Source organism: Haliotis asinina, chromosome 2 (assembly GCF_037392515.1).
Source record: "Haliotis asinina isolate JCU_RB_2024 chromosome 2, JCU_Hal_asi_v2, whole genome shotgun sequence".
Classification (NCBI taxonomy): Eukaryota; Metazoa; Mollusca; class Gastropoda; order Lepetellida; family Haliotidae; genus Haliotis; species Haliotis asinina.
This window is the reverse complement of record NC_090281.1, coordinates 31212765-31235669: the sequence shown is the minus strand read 5'-3', so window position 1 is coordinate 31235669 and position 22905 is coordinate 31212765. Positions and strand designations below refer to the sequence as shown.

Here is a 22905-nt window from a genome sequence, read left to right as displayed (position 1 = left end):
GACAGTTCAGATTCCCATATTTCTTCTACTAACTCTAAGACCCGAGAACATGCTGGTTAGATCTGATCTTCAGTAAACCATGCCTCTCGCAAGAGGCGACTAAAAGAGTCGGGTGGTCAAGCTCGCTGACGAGGTTGACACTTGTCATCGCAACCAAATTGCGTAGATCTATGTTCATGCTAATGGTCAGAGGATTGTCTGGTCCAAACTCGATTATTTATAGACCACCGCCATATAGCCTGAATACTGCGTAAAACTAAAGTCACTCACTTCCAACTCTATAGCTCACCAGATCCCGTGGTGATTCGTGGTCAGCTAATACTTTGTACAGATAAGAATGACCGATTTGCAGTTGAAATTGAACTTTAGAGGGAAGCCGAGTTTTAAAGTGTCGAAATATGGATCGGTTGTTTCTTCACAAAACACACATTCGCAGTGATGGACAATACTTTCAACATGTTTTACATGAAGATCGGAGTGAAAGTTGGTCTTCGGTAACATACGCTTGTCGTAAGAGGCGGCTCAGATATAGAGTGATCATGCTCGTTGACTTGGTTGATACATGTGATCATATCCCATTTGCGAAGACCGATGCTAATAGTCATTTGATTATCTGGTCTTCGCCTTCACACGATGCACGACCATTAAGAACCGGGGTATAACTTTTCTTCAGTAACCCACGCTTGTCGTATGAGGCGACTGACGGGATTGGGTGGGCAGGCTAGCTGCCTCAAGTAATTGAATCCCACTTGAGTGGATCTATGCTCTACTGTTGATCACTAGATTGTCAAGTCTAGGTTTGATTATTTACACACCGCCGCCACATAGATGGTATATTGTTGGGTGTGGCCGCAAACTAAACTCACTCACGCACTCTCTAACTTGTGTTCAGTATTATTTCTCGCTACGCGTCCACGTGCAGATTACATATCACATAATACATTCACCACCTTCAATCCTTTATATAACCCAGTCTTAAATTGAATAATTAGAAATGACCAATGATAAGCATTTGTTGCTCTATATCCTTGACATCCAGAGGCAGGGATGAAATGTACTGAATCTAGATACACCGAGTACTGTCCCAGCTGTAAACTTGTGAGCACTGACTGAGCATACATATCACGGCGGAAGACATCAGAAAGGGGAAATGGGCTTCACACATTCCCATGTGGGGAATCGAATCCGGGTCTTCAGCTTGACGAGCGTACACTTTTACCCTTAGGCTTTCCCACTGCCCCATAAAATAAATGACAAAAAATACAAAGGGTAGGGCAAAGGACGTGTATGTCAGGAACGGAGTGGTATTTATCATAGTGTGTCGCTGTTTTGGGTACTTGAGAGGAATTTCATACACGAGATTGCCATACACTGATTCATATAATTGTACAGTAGAAACTAAAAACAAAACTCACCGAGACGGGTGCTCTTCCTAGTGACGCCATGTGATGATGTGTGAGTTTCAGGACGCAACCGACAAATCACGGAGCGGAGCCGAGAAATCTCCGAAGATCGCCGAGCGTGTTTCAAGTATTACCGACATTGCTTCCGATAGGTGCGTTGGTGCGTTGGGTTTATGTTATTACCACTAAACTACCGATATCGCTGCAATTGTTTCGCGAGTGGTCTGCGTTTGTTTACATTTGAGATGCAATTCCTTCAAATTTGCCGTAATTCCTTCAATTACTTAGGGGGGCTTGTACTTATAGCGAATTTATAAGAGGAATGTAATATTTTATGGTTTACCAATGTGAATCAAAGTTCGCACGCACGCCCTAGTGTATGTTGTCTGTATCATTAGACTTCACGACGAAAACAATGACTCTGTTGAATGCTACTATTAAAATTGAAAGAAATTTAAGTTATAGGAGCATCGTCAGCCTGTTACCTTGTTCGATGGATGTATCCATCAGTATCCACAAAAACGAGTGATATGCCATTCATCTGCAGATTTTCCAAGTGATGTGTCTTTTAACAGTCTAATTTACGAAAACGTGACTATCGTTTCAGGTATTTCACATTGCTGCATAGTCTCATTGGTCACCTAAGATAGCACACCTGGCAGTTAACTGGATGGTGATTGTCATTCTTTTAAAAAAAGTAATTTAGTCGGCCAATAATGAGCAATCAAGCAATGTATTAGCGGTTAATCCTTTGAAGGAAGGGAGTTGTTTTTACACAGGCGCAGACACGACAGACTGTATTCAGTATAGATTAGTGAATGTACATAAATAAACACTACCTTTTGACAAATCCGCATAAAAGTAATTAATCAATAAGCGTGTTATCGGTTAATCCTTTGATCAATCCAGACAAAAGAAATGCCAAATGGGGACCTTTGTTGGGTAATCTAAGTGGCGTTACCACTAATTATACCTGTTATAATTCATTCAACTGAGCATCAGGTTGATGACAAAATACATGTAGGTTTATGCCACCTAACACGGATTACAACCTAGCGACACCAAGTGATTGTGACAGAATCGTCTATGAAAACAAGGTTCATAAACTAGGCAAAGCAGGAGACAAAACTAAATGACAGTACATTGTGAGAACATATAGCTTCAATTTTTCACCACAGCTGTCGCGATTTCAGGTTTGTACAAACCTGTAAACGGAATATTTTACACCCTGAAATGTAAATGAATTCTTCATAGACCCTCATATCTGTACCTCATATCCGCTCTGATTGGATGACGAATGGTCGAGGTCAAGATCGAAATGAGTAGTTTTAATGACGGGGTTTTATTTATAACGATGCGATGAGTGATTTATGTATTTGCACCTCATAGAGTATAGGTGATCTTTAAAAGTTCAGACTCACAAGTGTAAAGTAAATATACCTACTTACTTCAGGCAACTGTTCTAAACTAAAGTTTGCAAAATATTCCATACTGTTTAAAGGAACTGATGTATATCTACAGAGCAAGGCTTCTACATCCGTAAGAATCTTTTTGAAAATAGTTTGGAGAAACCTATGAGATTTAGAACACTCGTCCATTTAATTCACGAGGGCATGACTCGTTTTGTAGGTAACAGGTTACTATGTGTCAAGATGCCTGTGAATGATGTTTCACACATCGTATTTATTCCTTGTTACATTTCAGGGTAACTCTCTGTCCCCTCGTTATTCACATGATCACAATCCGTGAAGATCCGGGTCAGAATCGGTCATCAGAAACCCATGTTTGTAAGAGGAGACCAGCTGGATTGGTGTTCAGGTCTGCTGATTTGGTTAACACATGACATCTTCTCTAAATTGTGCAGATCGATGTTCATACTTTTCTTCATTAAATTGTCTGGTCCACATTATTTCCAAACCGTATGCATGGAATATTGCTGAGTGCGGGGTTAAACAACAACTAGACTAATCGTACTGTGAATTTGCAAGTAGCCTAACAGGTTGAATGAGAAGACGTTATCCGTGATAACAAAGAGTCATTCTTCATGTTTCTAAACGGCTAACACAGACATGGTTATACCGAATGCATGACAGAGATAATTGTAGTTAGATATTTTTTAATTGGAAATATTTGTCTCGTAGCACTGAATATGATTTCTCAATAAATGGCTAGAACTGAACATCACATACATCTATGTGACTGAGCTGCAAACTCATAAGTTAAGGATAGCATACGGACTATTTACAAAACCTATGATCCATTACTGATACAAGTGTTTCAGACATCTGAACAAAAGGGCCACCAATGCAATTTCATTAAAAACATTTCAGTGTTACAGTCTGCGTACATTTGCTGTAGACTTAACAATAGCATTTAAATACTCGTGGTGAATATTTTTTTTAAAGACTATTAATAGACTTCGCTCAAGGAAGATCATTGCATGTTGTGATTGCGTTGCTCTTTGCTCCTGCTCCTATTTCTGTATATCAAACATCACTTTCTTACTAATTACCAGGCATAAATACCTATTTCATATAACATTGTAAAACACAAAGGCATTTCTGATCGGTTCAGATTTATTTCTGAGTGTACATGGACAAGAAAAATGTATTTAAGCTTCTTCACCTTCTCCTTCTTCCTCGTCAAACTCCCCCTCTTCCTCGGCGGTGGCGTCCTGGTACTGTTGATACTCTGACACCAAGTCGTTCATGTTGGACTCGGCCTCTGTGAACTCCATCTCATCCATACCCTCGCCAGTGTACCAGTGAAGGAAGGCTTTGCGACGGAACATGGCTGTGAACTGTTCGGAGATACGTTTGAAGATCTCCTGGATGGCTGTGCTGTTACCAATGAAGGTAGACGACATCTTGAGACCACGTGGTGGTATGTCACAGACGGCGGTTTTGACGTTGTTGGGGATCCATTCGACAAAGTAGCTGCTGTTTTTGTTTTGGACGTTGAGCATCTGTTCGTCAACCTCCTTCATAGACATGCGACCTCGGAACATGGCAGCAACGGTAAGGTAGCGGCCATGACGAGGATCACAGGCAGCCATCATGTTCTTGGCATCGAACATCTGTTGGGTGAGTTCAGGTACTGTCAGGGCACGGTACTGTTGACTTCCTCTGGATGTGAGTGGGGCGAATCCAGGCATGAAGAAGTGGAGACGAGGGAAGGGCACCATGTTGACAGCCAGTTTACGGAGATCAGCGTTCAACTGTCCAGGGAATCGAAGACATGTTGTCACTCCGGACATGGTGGCGGATACTAGATGGTTGAGGTCACCGTAGGTGGGTGTGGTCAGCTTCAGTGTCCTGAAGCAGATGTCGTAGAGGGCCTCGTTGTCAATACAGTAGGACTCGTCAGTGTTCTCAACCAGTTGATGTACAGACAAGGTGGCATTGTAGGGCTCAACGACTGTATCCGACACCTGGGAAAGAAGAACATGACATAATGGAATCAATTTAGCTGTGTTTTGTTGTTGTTGTCCCTTCTTTTCTTTTTTCTTTTTGCATTGTTAAGAAATTGTTTACTCACATCTTCAGCAGCACACAAATGGTAAAGTGCTGAATTGACCCAGCAATGCCCGAGAAATAATTTCAACATACCTTTGGTGATGGCACAACGGAGAAGGTGTTCATGATCCTGTCGGGGTACTCCTCCCTGATCTTGCTGATGAGGAGAGTGCCCATGCCAGACCCGGTGCCACCCCCAAGGGAGTGGGTCAGTTGGAAGCCTTGCAGACAGTCACAGCTCTCCGCTTCCTTCCGGACAACATCCAACACGGAGTCCACCAACTCGGCGCCCTCTGTGTAGTGTCCCTTGGCCCAGTTGTTGCCAGCACCACTCTGACCGAAGACAAAGTTGTCTGGACGGAAGATTTGACCGAAGGGACCAGATCGCACAGAGTCCATGGTTCCGGGCTCCAGATCCACAAGAACAGCACGGGGAACATATTTTCCTCCTAGAAAGACATATAAATGTGATGCTTCCAGGTGCTGTCCTAATTACGAATAGCAATGTGTTAGGTTCGATTTGTCATTAACCACCTTTTTGTCAAGAATAAACACATTTGTGAAGCCCTCTCGTTTTCTGCCATGGCACGAGGAACCCATTTTCCTTCCGAAAAGTTAGGCAGGGGTTTAAATGTTTTTAATATGAGTAAGATGTTACAAGTTTGGCATTGTGCTCTCTCTGAAGCCTCAAATGGTTTGGGCTTTTTGTGCAAAGAATGTATCTTCATACTATAATAAGAACTGATGACAAAGTCAATGGGATTAATTCCCGTATGCTGACCTGAGAAAGCCTTCTTTTGCTATTTCGATTGAACGACGGTAATTGGAAAATAAAAACTTAACGATAAACATCTGCTGTATGCCAACAGGCACCAGATGCTTTGTGTCTATCCTCGTGTCTTCTGCATAAAAAAATAACAAACCTGTAGCCTCGTTGTAGTAAACGTTGATTCTCTCCAGCTGGAGGTCGGAGTCACCGTGGTAGGTGCCGGTTGGGTCAATGCCGTGCTCATCAGAGATCACCTCCCAGAACTGAAATTTGAATTTGTCGTTTATAATATACACGCCTTATGCAAGTCACTGAACATTGAAATCTCAGTTTAAAAACGTGAATGTCGTGGCTTGCTTGGTCTGGTTCCTGTTTTGGTTCTTAATTGTCATTGATTGATGTGGAAATGACAAGTTTAAATATAATTTAATAGTTTCACAGAAAATTGATTTACCTTAGCTCCGATCTGGTTGCCGCACTGGCCAGTTTGCATGTGGACGATCTCACGCATGTTGAAGTTTGGAAGGAGCAAGGAGAGGGTAGGTCCTGTGAACTGTAAGATACAAGCTGGGCACTTGAGGTGTTACTGGCCGAAACAAGACGGAGACTGTCTATATGTCCCCGCTCGCTTCAAACTTGTTGCTGATTGGCTGACGGTTGTCCGGCATGTAACTACCAACATAGTCGTCATCAGCTTAGCCCCATAGAGACCGCATTGTGCTCAATCAGTTAATGCTATTACAAGAAGTTATTATACCGATGGTTTCTCTAACAGTGTGTGCATATGCTTTTGGATATGCTTATAGCGGTAGTGGTTATAGGTCACATGCAACGTAAAACACAACTTTGCAGATTCTGATACCTTTCGGTATGCACTTACAGAAAGATATCATAACAAATGCCAATTCAACCTATAAAGTTGAAAAAACGCCATGAAAAAAAGCTCTCGAAATCGGAGTTCAAACGATTCACTACATTTCCCCTAGCCCTTGGGCAAAAAGCAGTTTCAACAACTCTGCTGCGTTTCGCCCATAGCGCATATGCAGTGAATAGGTTCGCGGAGATTGAAACAGTATGCATGCTCGGAGTATGTCGTGAGTAGTAGTCTGCTCTTGGTTGTGTACACAAACAAGCAAATAATCTACCCTTTACAACACGTCACAATTTAATTCTGGACTCATAAAAGTCCAGGAACTCTCCACTCTGTGGCCACTCTCTCACAAGGGATTTTGAAAACTTTAAACTCGCTCACCCATGGGCATGCATTTGGGAGAACAGTGGCTCATGGGCTAGAATGTTTAATTTCGTCCAGAATAAATGTTTTGGAGGTTGTAAATGAATGAAAAAATGTTAATAAGTATCATGACACAAATTTCAGCTGGTTGTGACTCGACTCCGCTAACTGACAGCGATTTTAAAAGATCTCGCCCATGGGTGAAAAACATATTGGCCCATGGACGAAAATATTTACTTTCACTCAAAAAACATGTTTTTTCCATGTTTTGCAGTTTTTAAATAAATGAAAATATATTTATTAGTGTCATGACACAAAATTCAGCTTATTCTGACTTAATTCTGCTAATTTAGAGCGATTAAAAAAAAATCTAGCCTATGGACGAAAAACATTTGGCCCATGGGCGAGAATATTTACTTTTCCTTTCCTTTCCTTTTACTGCCTTTATGACACAAATCATGACACAAATTTCAGCTCATTTTGACTTAATTTTGCGAATTTAGCGCGATGTTTTAAAACATATGCCAGAATAAATACTTTTACTTCAAAATACATCTCTTCCTGTGTTTTGGAGGTTGTAAATGAATGAAGATATGTTTATAAATATCATGCTACAAAATTCAACTCGTTTTGACGTAATTCCTCCAATTTGTTTTTATTCTCTCTTAGAGCTTGTAAATGAATGAAAGTGTGTTTATAAGTATCATGACAAGAATGAACTCATTCCGGTCTTAATTCGACTATTCTCGTGGACTAAAATATATTCATTTGCTTGTTTTCTTTATTTTGCAAACATGTGGTTTAAATATAGATCAAATTATAATGACAAATAATTTCAGTTTAATTTAGTGAGTTTAGTTTTATGTCGCACTCAGCAATATCCCAGCAATATGGCGGCGGTTTGTAGATAATCGAGTTTGGACCAGACAATCCAGTGATCAACAGCAGGAGCATCGATCTGCACAATTGGGAACCGATGACGTGTCAACCACCAACGAGCCTGACCACCCGATCCCGTTAGTCGCCTCTTAGGAGTCGCCTTTTATGGTAAGCGTGGGTTGCTGAAGCCCTATTTTACTCCAGATCTTCACGTGTCCTGAACGCAGACCTTTACTTCCAGCAACATATACAGTACATTTAGAATAGTAAGCTTTGAGATTCTTTTGAATTTAGGTATTCCATACTTATAACGAAATTCAAGCTATATCTATGAAGTTGAAGTTATTTGTGAAAGCCCTAATCAAGAGTGACCAAACTCCAGTGACATAAAGACAATGCTGGGACACATTAATAAACAGTGTTGTGAGATCTTTAAACTGTATTGACTGAGTAATTCAGGAAAGAACTCAAAATAGTGTCACCTTCTGTCCAGGACATCACGCGTCATCAGTCGTGAACTAATGGCCTTGTAAAACCTCTCACAAAGGAAACACCATGCACCAAACGTGTGTTTCTTTCTAGGTGATACAAGGTATGTTGTCAAAGTTTACGTTGTTAAATACATTCTATCGAGGGTTAAACCTTACGCTTGGAAAGTGTACCTATCCAGTAGTTTTACGTGTACCTACCCAGTTCAGCATGTTTCGTTTTAATATTGCGGTCTCCCTTTTTAGTAATTCCCATTTCCATGTCCCAGCTTTCCTTCGACCGAGGTTTTATGGGGTATTCTCCTATTTCTTTGAAGGGCATTTAGTAGTGAAATACATAAGAATGAATATTTTTATGGATATCAACTTATTATGAGAACACAGCATTTCATTAGGTGATGAAGGAGTAAGCATTAACACCGAAACGTTGTGTTCTCATAATAAGAAGTTGACATCCATAAAAATATTCATTCTTATTCTCCTATTTGTCACAGCGGGAATAGTCTACAAAAGGGACAGGTCACTCGCTTGCTTTCTTTACCATTTGTACTAATTAACATGCGCCTCGTCATGTATCCATCGCAACTTGGCTGCGTTTAACAGTACTTCAGACAGTTTACTGTATCAGTCGAAATCTTACAGTGAATGAATGAATGAATTAAGAGCAAGAAGTATATGTCAATGAATGAAAGAAAGACTAAAAGAAATATGTACATATGTGAATGAATGAAAGAATAAATGATAAACCACGACCATCCCTTCCTAAACATACTAAAGAACGCAAAACTATCGTTAGATCACATGTGTTAACATCAACTTGCTGTTTCTTCCTGGCCAGACATAACAATTGTCAGACAGGTTAAAACAACAAATTATCTGGTTGACTGCACAGTGCCTGTTGACGTAGTATACCCACATAACCGAATTGTCCTAACTTTCATCTAGATCACCATCCTTAAATGTCACATGCAACGTAAAACACAACTTTGCAGATTCTGATACCTTTCGGTATGCACTTACCGAAACAAATCATCAAAAAGGTCAATGCAGTCTATAAGGTTGAGAAAAAACGCGATGAAAAAAAGCCCGCGAAATCGGAGTTCAAACAATTCACTAAATTTCCCCCAGCACTGGGGGAAAAGTGGTTTCAACAGCTGTGCTGCGCTGCGCCCATAGCGCATGCGCAGTGAATAGGTTCGCGGAGCTTGAAACAGTATGCATGCCCGGAGTGAGCAGTAGTCTAATCTTGGTTGTGTACACAAACAAGTAAATAATCTACTCGTTACATAAAAAACCCTGTTGATTGTGGTAAGCAGGCTCTGTCACAAAGCTCAATGTCTGGTTTAGTGACACCTATATGTCTGTCTGCCTGTCTGCTAAAGACAATATGCAATACACAGCTTCAGTCATTGACCACATATCAGGCTAAACGCCATAACGAAAATAAACTGATTTATGACTGGTGCCCCGAGTCCAGTCTCTGTTGGATTATGTGATTAAACAGGTGTGATACTTGAACACATGACATGTTTTTATGTCTGTGAGTTGCAAACAAACTACATCCATTTTTCTCGGATGACTGGATCTGACGGAAACTGGTGCAAACTCTTGTTAGTTTCAAGTCCTGCTTTGTACTTGGACGAATGATAGTTTCCAGCCACGCAGTAGTTCACCATCTCTACTGAGATTATTTTTGTCTGGATCGAACGCAAATTCAGAGAAAACGTATTTATGAAACCCAACATCTCTATAAACATTTTTTATGGATAACAACTCCTTCCAGTGTATATGATTTTTTGTTTGACAACGGTATATGAATCCATACTGAAACGACGCATCAAGTACAATAAAAGAAGTTGTTATCCATAAAGAATCTTACTTTTTTGTGACTCGCCATACTTCTAAAATGCCCACCAAACAGATCATCTTTCTGTACACAAAATGAGCCATCAGCGTATCAGCAAATGAACCAGTCAATCGGAAGCCGTCGTCACACTTGAGTGCACGTCCACCCGCTATGACTGGGTTCGGTCTCCCGAGGGCTTCGTTTCGAGGGAAGTAATCCCAAGTTCAAACTATTGCACTTTTGAATCGCGATTGTACGCTTATAATTTTGTTCATTTTTTTTTTAACAAGCAGCAATGTATATTATGTGTCATGAATAAGTGATAATTGTGTTTTAATCATGTTCGATTGTTTGGTTGCATGTGACCTTTAAAGCGACACTGATCCAGAGCGACTAACGTTTACTGATGTGTGGATGGTGTGATGACTGATTCTGTTTCTGTGTTTCTACCTCAAGTTTGTTTTAAATGACATGTAATACTGCAAACCCTTTTGACCTATGATATTGAAACCACACACGTGATTTATTGGAATTTGTAAACTAACCTCACTTTGCCATTGCTAGAAAAATGTGAAAGTTTACTGAGATAAATAGGTGCATGGAGCTTTAACTTCAGTACGCAGTAAATGTTTACACGTGTGTCTCACGCAGCAATGAAGTTCAGTTCGTATCCTCCAAACAGCGCTGACCTCTGTTTTCTAGGAAATTCAAACGGTGTTTGCTAATCGTTTGCTTTAATGTAAGTTTGGCTGTGTAGACAGACACATATTTAATTGCCATCATTCACTTGATGGTCAGTCAATGAATATATAACAGGTATAATTAGTGGTGACTTCACTCAGATTACCAGACAAAGGTTCCCACTTCGTACTTCTCGTGTTTGGGGTAAATATTCAACAGTATAAATTCAGGACTGATGTGGGAGATGTATAGCATTCTTAGTAGGGCTAAATAAAAATGTGTATGCAAACAAGAAAGTGACGTGTTTCTCGGGCACCCGCGGGTCACTTTTATTTGTGCACGTAACAAGCTTCTATTGATATTTAAGAAAAAATACATTTTTGACTTCGCACGACCTGAATATCCACTTGTCCACTGTAAGAATGAGTGTCTGTAAGAACGAATGTGACTGGATCTACAACTCATTAACACGTGCTAAACTTTCCAAGCTGTATTTCTGAGAGAATAAGATAATAATGTGTTCCTCCCTCGTCACTTTTTTCTATCAACTTTTTTAAAAAAAGTCCTACCGCACTTGTCACTTCCGAAAACAACGTGCCCGAGAAACATTTAATTTCTTTTATGAAGCCTAATATATTCGCACAGAAGTGCCATATGCAAGAGAAATGATCAGCTGAGGTTAAAGAACCAAAGCTGACCAAAGGAATAACCCATAACATATTGATTGATTAATTACCCGCATCTTGCAGGCATTGTTTACACATGTAACGTATGCTTTACACTTGTAACGTATGCTTTACATGTAACGTATGCTTTACACATGTAAAGTATGCTTTACACATGTAATGTATGCTGCAGACATTTTGTCATGCTATATTACCTTTAAAGGAATGATGGATATCATGCAAATATTTGTCAGGTGTGCTATCATTGGTAACCAGTGAGACCACACACCAATGTGAAAAATCTGAGTGACTGATTAATTTAGTTTTCGCCGTTTCTAGCAATATTCCACCCATATCACGGCGGGGGACATCACATTGAACACATGTGTGGCATCGATCCCGGTCCTTCGGCATGACCAGTGAACGTTTTAACCACTAGAAAAAGTCAGAAAAAAATGATCAGTTGAGAAACTAACACTATTTATTGTTTCTTTGAGTGACATTCAGAAGCTGGTATGATAAACAGTAAGGATTTTGCTATGGATAGACAACGTCGTTATTGCAATCGATGCTGTTCCAAAATGTCACATCGACTGCAATGAAGACGTTATCTGTACATGAGAATTCGTGCGACGTTTATGTGTAAGCACCGAAACGTAGCATCGATTGCAACAGGGATGCTGTCTATCTATAGGAAAAAGTTCCTGTTCATCACGATTAATAACGATTTATTACATATTTGGCATTTTAGGTGTAAAAACACATGGCATGGAACAGGTTTCTTTGTCAGCCGCAGATGGATGGCATGTCGTTCCTTTATGTGGATATTGATGGATACATTCTTCGAACAAGTCAATGGCCAGGTGTCATTGTTCTGACTTTAGTCGGTTTAAACTTTGCTACAAAATTTAAATCATTATGACCTTATTCGACCTACTTAGAGCATATATATATAATTAAGAAATCTCGCCCAATCACTTATCCTGACGTAACCATTTCTGTGGAGCAGACACTAAGACAAACTTGAATGAATCAAATGTCAAAATAAAATGAAAATGACTTGCTTGAGAGGCATATTTTAGAAGTTGGAAGTAAATAGGATAACTGTATATGGATGGCAACTTCTTTAATACTGGTACACGACGTTTCGATACAGGTTCTTGTATCGTTTTCAAAGTGTAAATGATACAGGGAGAGAACAGGCGATATTTATACATAAACTAATAAACAAGTGATGATAAAGACAAAGGGTAAAAGGATAACATGGAAACCAGTAGTGCACAGAGCCTAGTATGAATACAAGTTAACAATGTGATGATAACTAAGTAAGCCAGTGAGGTACACAGAGTGGGTTGTTTGTACAGTAGGCTAGAGTGGTTTGATGAGCTCATCGTAAGCTGTGGGGATGGGGTAACCTTGGTCTCTGTTAATCAGGGGTCGGTATCTTTTGATGTTGATTGCTTCAGTTATTTTCCTTTTGGTAAAGTCTGATTGGTTTCTTGAGAGGATGGTGTAGTCAGTCCAGTTGATTTTGGTGATCGGGATGGGCCGCTATGTGACCTGACACTGCTGATTTCTGGTCCGATTTGATGGTAGATTTCTGATGTTCCTTGATTCTGGTGTCAACAGGCCTGGATGTTTCTCCTATGTATGAGTGCCCACAATTGCAGTCAGTTTTGTAGATTACATCCTTGGGGTTGGGTTTTATGGCTTGCGGGTGTTTTCTTCCATTGACCTGTAGGAGGGTGTTGATGGTGACAGAGGTGGTGAAGGTGGTGTCTATTCCTGCTCGTTGCTTAAGAAGCCTGCTGATCTGGTGGGAGGGCTTACCGATGTATGGGATGGAAATCTTTATTGGAGCCGATTCAGGTAGAGAGGGTTTGGTAGCAGGTGGTGATAAAGTTGCTGCAATTGTCCTGTTCACTAGCTGGGGTGGGTAATCATTAAGGTTGACAAAAACATCTCTCAGGTGGTTGATCTCCTCATGCAGTTTTAAAGAACATACGTTCTTAGCTCTAGTGTGGAGATAATACCTGACTTCACTCGTGGGAGGGTGGTTGGACTGATAGTGGACATACTGGTTGGTGTGGGTTGGTTTCCGGTATACTGTTGTCTGAAGCTGGTTAGAATGGTTGAACATGGTTGGAATATGAACAGATACATGGACTGCCCATGGGTTCCCCACTGTCACCTATCCTTACGGAGATATACATGCCAGACCTTGAAGAGAAAGCCCTCCTCACATCACCTTTCCAACCTATGTGCTAGTATCGGAGGGTGAATGGCACTTTTGTCGCCCTGAAACCTGCCAACGATCCCCTAGAGCTGCTTAACTACCTCAACAAGCAATATCCCAGAGTCAAATTCACCATGGAGGCAGAAACCAACAACCAGATCCCATTCCTAGACATCCTTGTATCCCGCAACCATTCTAACCAGCTTCAGACAACAGTATACCCAGAAACCAGAATGTATTTGCCTGTTTGCTTGTCAATGATCTAGTCCTTAACAAATTTGACTTAGTTCATGTTTCGTGGCCAGTGATTGATAATGCCAGATGACATTTCTCAATACATGCAATCGGTGGGTTTGTTCTCCAAAAAATTATCTTTTGATAAACCACATCTGTTACACCTTCGTAAGTGTGGTGTAATGATGACATGTCCTTACGATGCTAGAATATCCCTAATGTTAACCTTGTTGTTGTCAGATCTAGACTGTGTATCCCAGTGGGTAAGTTAAATTTAATCCAAACAAAACTGAAACCATCCAATTCTCACGTAAAACTGAACATTCTGTAAAACCTCCCCTCACCACGAATGGCACGGTCATAAAAGAAGTTCAGACTCATAAACACTTAAGTACATAAACGAAATGATTAGCAAAATTAGCCTCATGATTGATTGTTTTCGTAGTTTTTAAATATAGGCTTTCTTGCAAAACATTGGTAACAATGTACAAATCCTTATTTTACCACTATTTGATTATTGTTGTCATCTATGGGACAACTGCACAAATGAGCAACCATTGTCGCTAGAACACCTTCACTTAGATGCCATACGCACAATATGCAATACGCGTCAGTCAGAAGCACGAGCCTTGTAAATTACCAAACTATCAGATGCAGATCTACAAACAAATTACACCAGTTTTTTTCTACCCGATACAGTCAGACTGTGGAATAATCTACCTACTAATGCGACTAGTGCTTCTTCTGTTGGACAGTTTAAGAATCAAATCACATCCAAATACTGATACTAAGTTTGATGTAGACTATGGTAGTCTAGTCAAAGGTTTCACACTACAGGAAGTGCTGAATGGCAATAATTTAGTCTCATATCAGACAAATATGGATATTCTATACTCTGTTCATCAGTTCATCATTGCATCAAAAAGATTTGATTCTTAAAACATTTAGTTGGTAATAACTTCCGTGTATTAACTGGCCACGAAACAAATATGAACAAATCTTAGTAAAGCTACTACGTTTACTTCTTAATGTCACTTAAAGCTTATAATACCAATGCAATCTGTTTTAATTTTGATGACTGATTTTGTTTATCGTACGAAACATTCTGACTCATTTAATACAACAGTATGTCAATGTATAGTAATGTCATGTAAAATTTCCACATACAAATGTGAACAAAGTATTGTTCTGGAGAGGCATTAATATAAGCCATGTAGGCTTGTTTGCCAATCCATTTCCAAGTGAATAAACTATGTTTAAACCATACCATTAACGATATGCTCCTTAGGAGGCAGTTACATTCTTAATATATTTTACCAGTGTACTTCTTTATGTATGCTATGAACACAATCGTCCAGATAGTATATTGTGCATTTTTTTAATGTTAAGCAGTGCCTCTTAGGCCAATATTATGGCTTGCTATATGCATTTCCAAAGCATATATAATAGTATTTTACCTGTAACATTTCATGTGACACTTAAATGAAATATTTCTGTCTGCCTGTCTTTATATCCATTATTGAAAACGCAACAAAGGGTATGTACATCACGCAAAATAAATTTACCACTTGACTGTCTCTTATCTGTTTTTGATACGATAATTCTACCACTTTTCAAAAAGAAATCTGAGGATACAAACATTTAAACATGTTGAAAAGTTTCGTAAAATGGCGACTGAACTTCGCTAATCTTATGACTGTTGGTGAACTAATTTAGGTAGAACTAGGTAGAACCCCGCTTTGTATAAAACTATTCCAGTAATGTCATCATTTCGGCATAAACGTACTTATCCGTGCACAGAACGTGACACGTGTCCCAGACAGTGTGTCATTGTAGTTTGACCAAATATCTCCTGTGTCCAAATGGCTAGCCCTAGGCGTGGATACGATATATTCAAAACGCTAAACAATATCGGACTAACAGAAATATTTGTCTGTCCCTCGCTTTGGTCTACACGTTGGTTAGTCTCTGGAGAGGGGCATATTCTTTCAAATCAGTTCTTCCTAAACTGGGGAGAAAACATCAAACCTAGCTCTATGGATACTCTTTATAAACATTTTTTTAAACTGTAATACAATGCTTATTATTATCTAAATCTGCCTGTATCCCTGTTCTAAGATTCTGTAGAGACTGGCCGTTGGCATGGAATTGGGAGAGAAGTTTCTTTCATGAAAACTATCAAAGAAGAAAGTAAAGGAAATGTTTTTCTTTATATCTTCAGACGCTCTTCTCCCAACCAGATTACTGCATATTCCAAAGTTATATTTTCAGTACCGAAATGTACATAACATTTGTAAATATTTCAAACCTAAAGCAAAAGAACAGAAGCTCCTGTCTAACCTCATAAATATTTCCCAAATCCTATCAGGGAACAGTCTCTACATGCAAGACGCATGTACAATATGAATTGTATTTTTTGTGTGTTTTGCTCTTGTACCACCTTAGGTGGTTTTGGAGTGAATACAGAATACAGCGGATTTAATGTTATTCTACTGCCCGTTGCAACATCTTATGGAGATATTAATCTTATCCCTTTGTTGTAAACACTTTTAGCGTAATAATGGTGGAAGAATCCACACCGACACGTTACCCTTTGCAATAAACAATCAGTTGTTATCCGAGAAGTCCTAGCCTTTGCTCTTGACTGACAAATTTCAAGAATGCCAATGAAGAGATGTAATTAGAGAGAGACGAAGGTGTTAACAGCTTCAATTGTTTGACATTACCTAATTAGCTTTTTCAGCTATTGTATGTGACCTGTCAATTGTTTTAACATTTGCAGTATCCTTGTTGACGATATGGTGCCAATAATGTCCGATTAATGTTACATTTGTTTGATCATGGCAACATGTAATTTGTGCTCTTTCAGGTGATTGCTTATTGGCTCAGAGAGGGTAATAATTTGTCTTCCCATGTTGGCAACACATCACTAAAAATAATTGGGGTTCATTCATCTCATCTGTTTGTACTCAGTTAAACACACTCGAGTGCATCAAATCTAATTGTTGGTATTTGTTTGCAAATAAATCAAAATGTAACCTACTCGACCATGGCATCCGAATTTGAAATATGATATTGTTTGAAATTGTCACAATTTCGTTTTGCAATTGGTGTGCTACGGTTCCCACCTACAGGAACCGACTGAGCATTAAAGAAGAAATGTGAACTAAAGTACCAGCTATGTAAAAACAGAGAGTGTAGATCATGTAACATTGATCGCGATGAATATATCATGTAAATATTTCAATAATGAGAGACATCCGCGCATGCATAATTTCTGATTATTTTTGTTAGAAAATATGTGCAATGCTTGAGTCACTGGATAAATAAGACCTGTATTTCGTTAATCTAATGGTGCTAAAGATACATGTCCTGGGATTCGACTCCATGTTCGTTGGTTTATGGTCTAAGCTACAGAATACCTTTGATATTTAGCATCAGCAGAGGGTTAAGTTACCGACTGTTATTTGAATAAAAGCTTCAAATAGTCCCAGACCTAAGGCTTTGCATAAACAAAACGCTTAACATAAATGTAGATATGGCAAGGTATTGTAAGTGTGAAAATAATAAAACAAAACTTATATCGGTTCCGATTTATTTCCTAGTGTACATAGAAAAGGAACATGACGTTTAGGCATCATCAGCTTCTCCTTCTTCCTCGTCAAACTCTCCCTCTTCCTCAGCGGTGGCGTCCTGGTACTGCTGGTACTCTGAAACCAAGTCGTTCATGTTGGACTCGGCCTCAGTGAACTCCATCTCATCCATGCCCTCTCCAGTGTACCAGTGAAGGAAGGCTTTGCGACGGAACATGGCTGTGAACTGTTCGGAGATACGTTTGAAAATCTCCTGAATGGCTGTGCTGTTACCAACGAAGGTGGCAGACATCTTGAGACCACGTGGTGGTATATCACAGACGGCGGTTTTGACGTTGTTGGGGATCCATTCGACAAAGTAGCTGCTGTTTTTGTTTTGGACGTTGAGCATCTGTTCGTCAACCTCCTTCATGGACATGCGACCTCGGAATATGGCAGCCACGGTAAGGTAACGACCATGGCGAGGATCACAGGCAGCCATCATGTTCTTGGCATCGAACATCTGTTGGGTGAGTTCGGGCACAGTCAGGGCACGGTACTGTTGACTTCCTCTGGATGTAAGAGGAGCGAATCCAGGCATGAAGAAGTGGAGACGAGGGAAGGGCACCATGTTGACAGCCAGTTTACGGAGATCAGCATTCAACTGTCCAGGGAATCGAAGACTTGTCGTTACTCCGGACATGGTGGCGGACACTAGATGGTTGAGGTCACCGTAGGTGGGTGTGGTCAGCTTCAGTGTCCTGAAGCAGATGTCGTAGAGGGCCTCGTTGTCAATACAGTAGGACTCGTCAGTGTTCTCAACCAGTTGATGTACAGACAAGGTGGCGTTGTAGGGCTCAACGACAGTGTCCGATACCTTGAGGAAAGAAAACATTAGATTATATAAATTTGTTGACATGGCATAACTTAGTCAAGACAACCCATTTATTTCGATGGACATCCACACTTGTTGCCTGAGTGTCATTTTATATTTCCCCTCTTTTATTAAAATGGATTGAATGGCGTGCAAGTATAGATATCGAACTTCTGTATACAAGCCTTTGATTGAATTTCAGTTCATACCTTTGGTGATGGCACAACGGAGAAGGTGTTCATGATCCTGTCGGGGTACTCCTCCCTGATCTTGCTGATGAGGAGGGTGCCCATACCAGACCCGGTGCCACCCCCAAGGGAGTGAGTCAGTTGGAAGCCTTGCAGACAGTCACAGCTCTCCGCTTCCTTCCGGACAACATCCAACACGGAGTCTACAAGCTCGGCGCCCTCTGTGTAGTGTCCCTTGGCCCAGTTGTTGCCAGCACCACTCTGACCGAAGACAAAGTTGTCTGGACGGAAGATTTGCCCGAAGGGACCAGATCGGACAGAGTCCATGGTACCGGGCTCCAGATCGACGAGAACAGCACGGGGAACATATTTTCCTCCTAGAAATATAAACGAATTGGTACGTTGATATATATGTGCCACTGGATGTCTCTATTCTCTCAATATAGCTTAGAAGTGCATGCTTCAGTAGGTACTGCAGAAGCATGAGATGTATTTGACGAAGCAAAGGTTAGAAAATTATCCTGTTATGAAAGGTCATCGAATAACTGATTTATATTTATCCCGATTTTTTTCTGTGCAATTGCCGAACATGAGTGTATACTTTGTCTTCTCGGAGGTTTACTTGAACAGTAAACACACCTGTAGCCTCGTTGTAGTAGACATTAATTCTCTCCAGTTGCAAGTCGGAGTCACCGTGGTAGGTGCCAGTGGGGTCAATGCCGTGCTCGTCAGAGATTACCTCCCAGAACTGAATTAAATGAAAAAGTATCATATTTTGGTGACAAATACGTCTTTAAATATTATTGGCATGCCAGCGAACAAAAAACTCTATCGACGTTAAATAAATACCATATGTTTGCTTTCGAGTTATTGAGACTCGTTTTCAACAACATGCCTTGTGATCAATTTCAGCGGAGTTCGACAAGGTTGCATGTTATGTCCGCTTTTATTGATGTATCTTTATTTGCCGTGATTATTCAGATTGTATTTATTGTATTCATATGCTAGTCAAGTGTTTACATGTCCGAGGATTATAATTGGTTTATAAAGAAAAACAAACTTGTTACAACAGATACTTGCTATCTATGGGGATTAACTATAAGTTTTGAGAAGACGGAGGTTTTATTTTTAGAAATGGTGGACAGCTTAGCATTTGTTTATTGACTGTAATTAATTGACTATTTTAACTTACTGTAGTTATTTGGGACTATTGTGTTCAAATAAGCTTTCATGGTCAAATTGTGCGCAATTTTTTTTTAAATAAAGCAAACAACGTAGTGTCCCCTGTAGAAATACGTGGTTGAAAATTAATGAGTGATTGAGTTGAGTTATTCCAGCTATATGGCGACGGTGCCGTAAATAATCGAGTCTGGACCAGACAATCCAGTCCAGTGACCAACAGCATGAGCATCGTTCTGCGCAACTGGGCACCGGTGACATGTGTCAACTAACTCAGCGAACCTGCCCACCCGATCCCGTTACTCGGTTCTTACGACAAGCATAGTCGCCTTTCATGACAAGCATGGGTTGCTGAAGTTTTGTTTGGAAAGCACAGAAAGAATAAAGAGTAGTTTGTATTTTAATTTGTTCTCTTGTGTAATCTCTATTCCCTTATATTCGCAATTGTTCATCATTATACATTTACATTGAAATTAAACAATCATTATGTGTAGGACCTGGCCTGGTAAACATAAAACCAATATATCCACGAGAAGAATTTACTTTAGCAAAGATTGGCGAAGTAACCGTTTGGAAGAATACTGGAATTCCACCTGATTTCGTGATGGTATTCCTCGTTCTTGTAAAGTATTTAAGTAAAACAATGTACGAGACGAATTTCACTTTCTTTATAAATGTAGAGTATGTTATGATCTATTTGAGAAATATAGCTTTCCACATCAGTAATACATTGTAATTATCTAATTCATTCATTACTGTGCAGTAATCTCTCTCGCTTATTGTCTCTATTAGGGATGCTTTAGTTTTACGCAGTTCCATTCTATTCTTATTGCTATTTATGTTGCAACTCTTGTTTTTGTTTCTAATAATTTGAAGTGTTATGTATGTGTGTCTAAGGCCTTTATACTGAATATATGCTGGACAAAATAAGTTAGGGATATTGGTACTTGATTGATATGTCATAAGTGCGTCAATGAATGAATAGATCATTATTTATGATTTATGATTTTACATATATCCCTAATTATCACTGATTGAATTTCATGTTTCTCTTTACGACACTCGACGTACTCTACGTAAGGTATTTAAAGCAATCTTTGTCCAAACCTCAAAGGAATTAAAACAAGATTTTTGTGCGATAACAATATTCGAAGAAAACAAAAAGGATTGGCTAATATGTTCTTAACTTGTGATATAACAATGGTGTTTAAATGCGTAGTTTGTTGTTTAATTCATCATGACTCACATTTTTCCTCGAAATAAGCAGAGAGAATTATGTTTGTTTATGTATGGAGTAAAGTGACTATCAATTTACCTTCGCTCCGATCTGGTTGCCGCACTGGCCAGCTTGCATATGGACGATCTCACGCATGTTGAATGTTGTGGAAGGAGAGGAAGCGCAAAGTTTTACTACAGTTGATTTCAAGGTTGTCCTTGACTGATGTGACTGATCTCACTAAGGCAGAAGCTCTATATATGTAAAACCCATGTTGTGTTCTTTTCCCTGATTGGTTGGCGGTTTCTACCCCTGTTGTGTTCCTTTTCCCGACTGGTTGACGGTTTTCATTGCATGTAACTACAACACAAATGTAATCTTAATCCTTAGGTGATGGTTCTATTGGCTACAGAAGCCCTGAAGGGCTATTTCGTCGTTTTCTCCACCCGAAGAGTGTTATTTTGCAAGGCAAGGATATATTTATTTGCTCCTATGGTTATTTGATGCGTTGATACATGAACACATACTAGTGATACTGATAAGGACCATGTTTATGGATAAACAATTTCATCATTCAGGTGATGCATACAGATTCTTGTGTCTTTGTCAAATTGATATGAATCGGGAAGAAAACAAGACTATATATACTGTAAGGATAATTGAAAACTAAAGCAACAATGTGATGACAAGGGATTGCATCTTGAAGCGAATGAAATGGTATACACCACAGGAGAAGTTAAACGTGTTTACACATCTGTACATTTCACTGACTTCCGGGTGTAATCCTTTCTCATTAGCGATACACGAATCCGTATCGGAACGTCGCATCACCTTATTAGGTCGGTAATGTTTCTCCCCATCTAACTGTCCTCATCTGTAGTACTGACATGTTTGTATTGTTTGTCGGGCTCTATTACCACATTCATTGCGATCCCTTACATCTCAACCAGCATATCCATGTTCCATCCTCGTAAACGTGTATCCCACGTTGTCACTGCGCGTTCCACTCTACCCCCTTTCGGATATTTGATGGGTATCAAATGGTAGGTGTTAACTTTTAAATACAGAAGAGCTATTGATATGGCAATCAGATGGATCGTGGATTGTAGGGGTTCACTTAAGAGGACAATGGATTGTAGTGGATGACATTCACTGTCAAAAGATCATGGATGAAGGATTTCAACATGAAACTGTTTAAGGATAACAGCGTGTAGATGTTGACACAGATACATAAACGGATATTGATTTTAGTTTTCTGCATTAAGTGTAAGAATGATAATGAATTGTGTGTCAACGTTGACACACTGAAGGATATCTGGTCGTCGTTTACACTGAATCGTTCAAGGGCAGCTGTTATAACTCAATAATGCATTGTTCTTATTTTGAAGCTTAGCAGGATGAAAAATTGTAGCTGTTATCTATGTAGCTCAGATGGATAATGAAGTTGAAGTGTTAACAGAAAACGGGGAATATTCATTCATTCAATCCTTCATACATACTCATTCATTCACGATACGTATTTAAAGTATAACCGATATTGTGCCTTTAACACGTGCTTTATTCATGATTTGAGTTGACTTAAACAACCGAGAAAAATATAATTTACGCTTGAACGCTTGATAATAATAATGCCCCTTTCGTTACGCCGTCTTGAAGATTGCTTGTCTACAATATTGAGGCTTTTCTCAAGATTAATATGCGTACATGTATTACCATGGACAATAGGTGATTAATCGTCATGTCGGTGACATGTACTGTAATAATTAAACGCATGACCTACATTATTGGAATTAAGGATATTGGCCGTCATTAACTAATGGCCGTCATTAACTAAACGTCGGGTGCATAGGCCGTTTAACATCAGATAGGAATTCGTCTTTTGTGACGGGATGATTTCAAATAATCGTTTAATTATCGGCCGCAGAT

The 22905-nt window shown here is 39.6% G+C and overlaps 2 protein-coding genes across 2 annotated transcripts; both read right to left on the bottom strand.

The window, feature by feature from the left end:
- Positions 1 to 3960: 3960 nt before the first annotated feature.
- Positions 3961 to 6269, bottom strand: LOC137273579 (tubulin beta chain-like). The gene is made up of 4 exons (XM_067806330.1): positions 6142 to 6269; positions 5842 to 5950; positions 5012 to 5367; positions 3961 to 4833 (listed from the first exon to the last, which is right to left on the bottom strand). The coding sequence occupies exons 1-4, from the start codon at positions 6196 to 6198 to the stop codon at positions 4015 to 4017; spliced, it is 1341 nt and encodes a 446-aa protein (XP_067662431.1). The 5' UTR covers positions 6199 to 6269; the 3' UTR covers positions 3961 to 4014.
- An 11262-nt stretch (positions 6270 to 17531) lies between these two features.
- LOC137273582 (tubulin beta chain-like) lies at positions 17532 to 21156 on the bottom strand. The gene is made up of 4 exons (XM_067806333.1): positions 21079 to 21156; positions 19224 to 19332; positions 18606 to 18961; positions 17532 to 18399 (listed from the first exon to the last, which is right to left on the bottom strand). The coding sequence occupies exons 1-4, from the start codon at positions 21133 to 21135 to the stop codon at positions 17581 to 17583; spliced, it is 1341 nt and encodes a 446-aa protein (XP_067662434.1). The 5' UTR covers positions 21136 to 21156; the 3' UTR covers positions 17532 to 17580.
- Positions 21157 to 22905: the final 1749 nt, after the last annotated feature.

Coding starts and splice junctions, on each gene's coding strand:
- LOC137273579 (XM_067806330.1), bottom strand. CDS start 6,198: ATGCGTGAGATCGTCCACATGCAAACTGGCCAGTGCGGCAACCAGATC. Junction 5,368..5,841: donor TTACTACAACGAGGCTACAG/GTTTGTTATTTT, acceptor ATGTCTTTCTAG/GAGGAAAATATGTTCCCCGT. Junction 4,834..5,011: donor CCGTTGTGCCATCACCAAAG/GTATGTTGAAAT, acceptor CTTCTTTCCCAG/GTGTCGGATACAGTCGTTGA.
- LOC137273582 (XM_067806333.1), bottom strand. CDS start 21,135: ATGCGTGAGATCGTCCATATGCAAGCTGGCCAGTGCGGCAACCAGATC. Junction 18,962..19,223: donor CTACTACAACGAGGCTACAG/GTGTGTTTACTG, acceptor TTATATTTCTAG/GAGGAAAATATGTTCCCCGT. Junction 18,400..18,605: donor CCGTTGTGCCATCACCAAAG/GTATGAACTGAA, acceptor TCTTTCCTCAAG/GTATCGGACACTGTCGTTGA.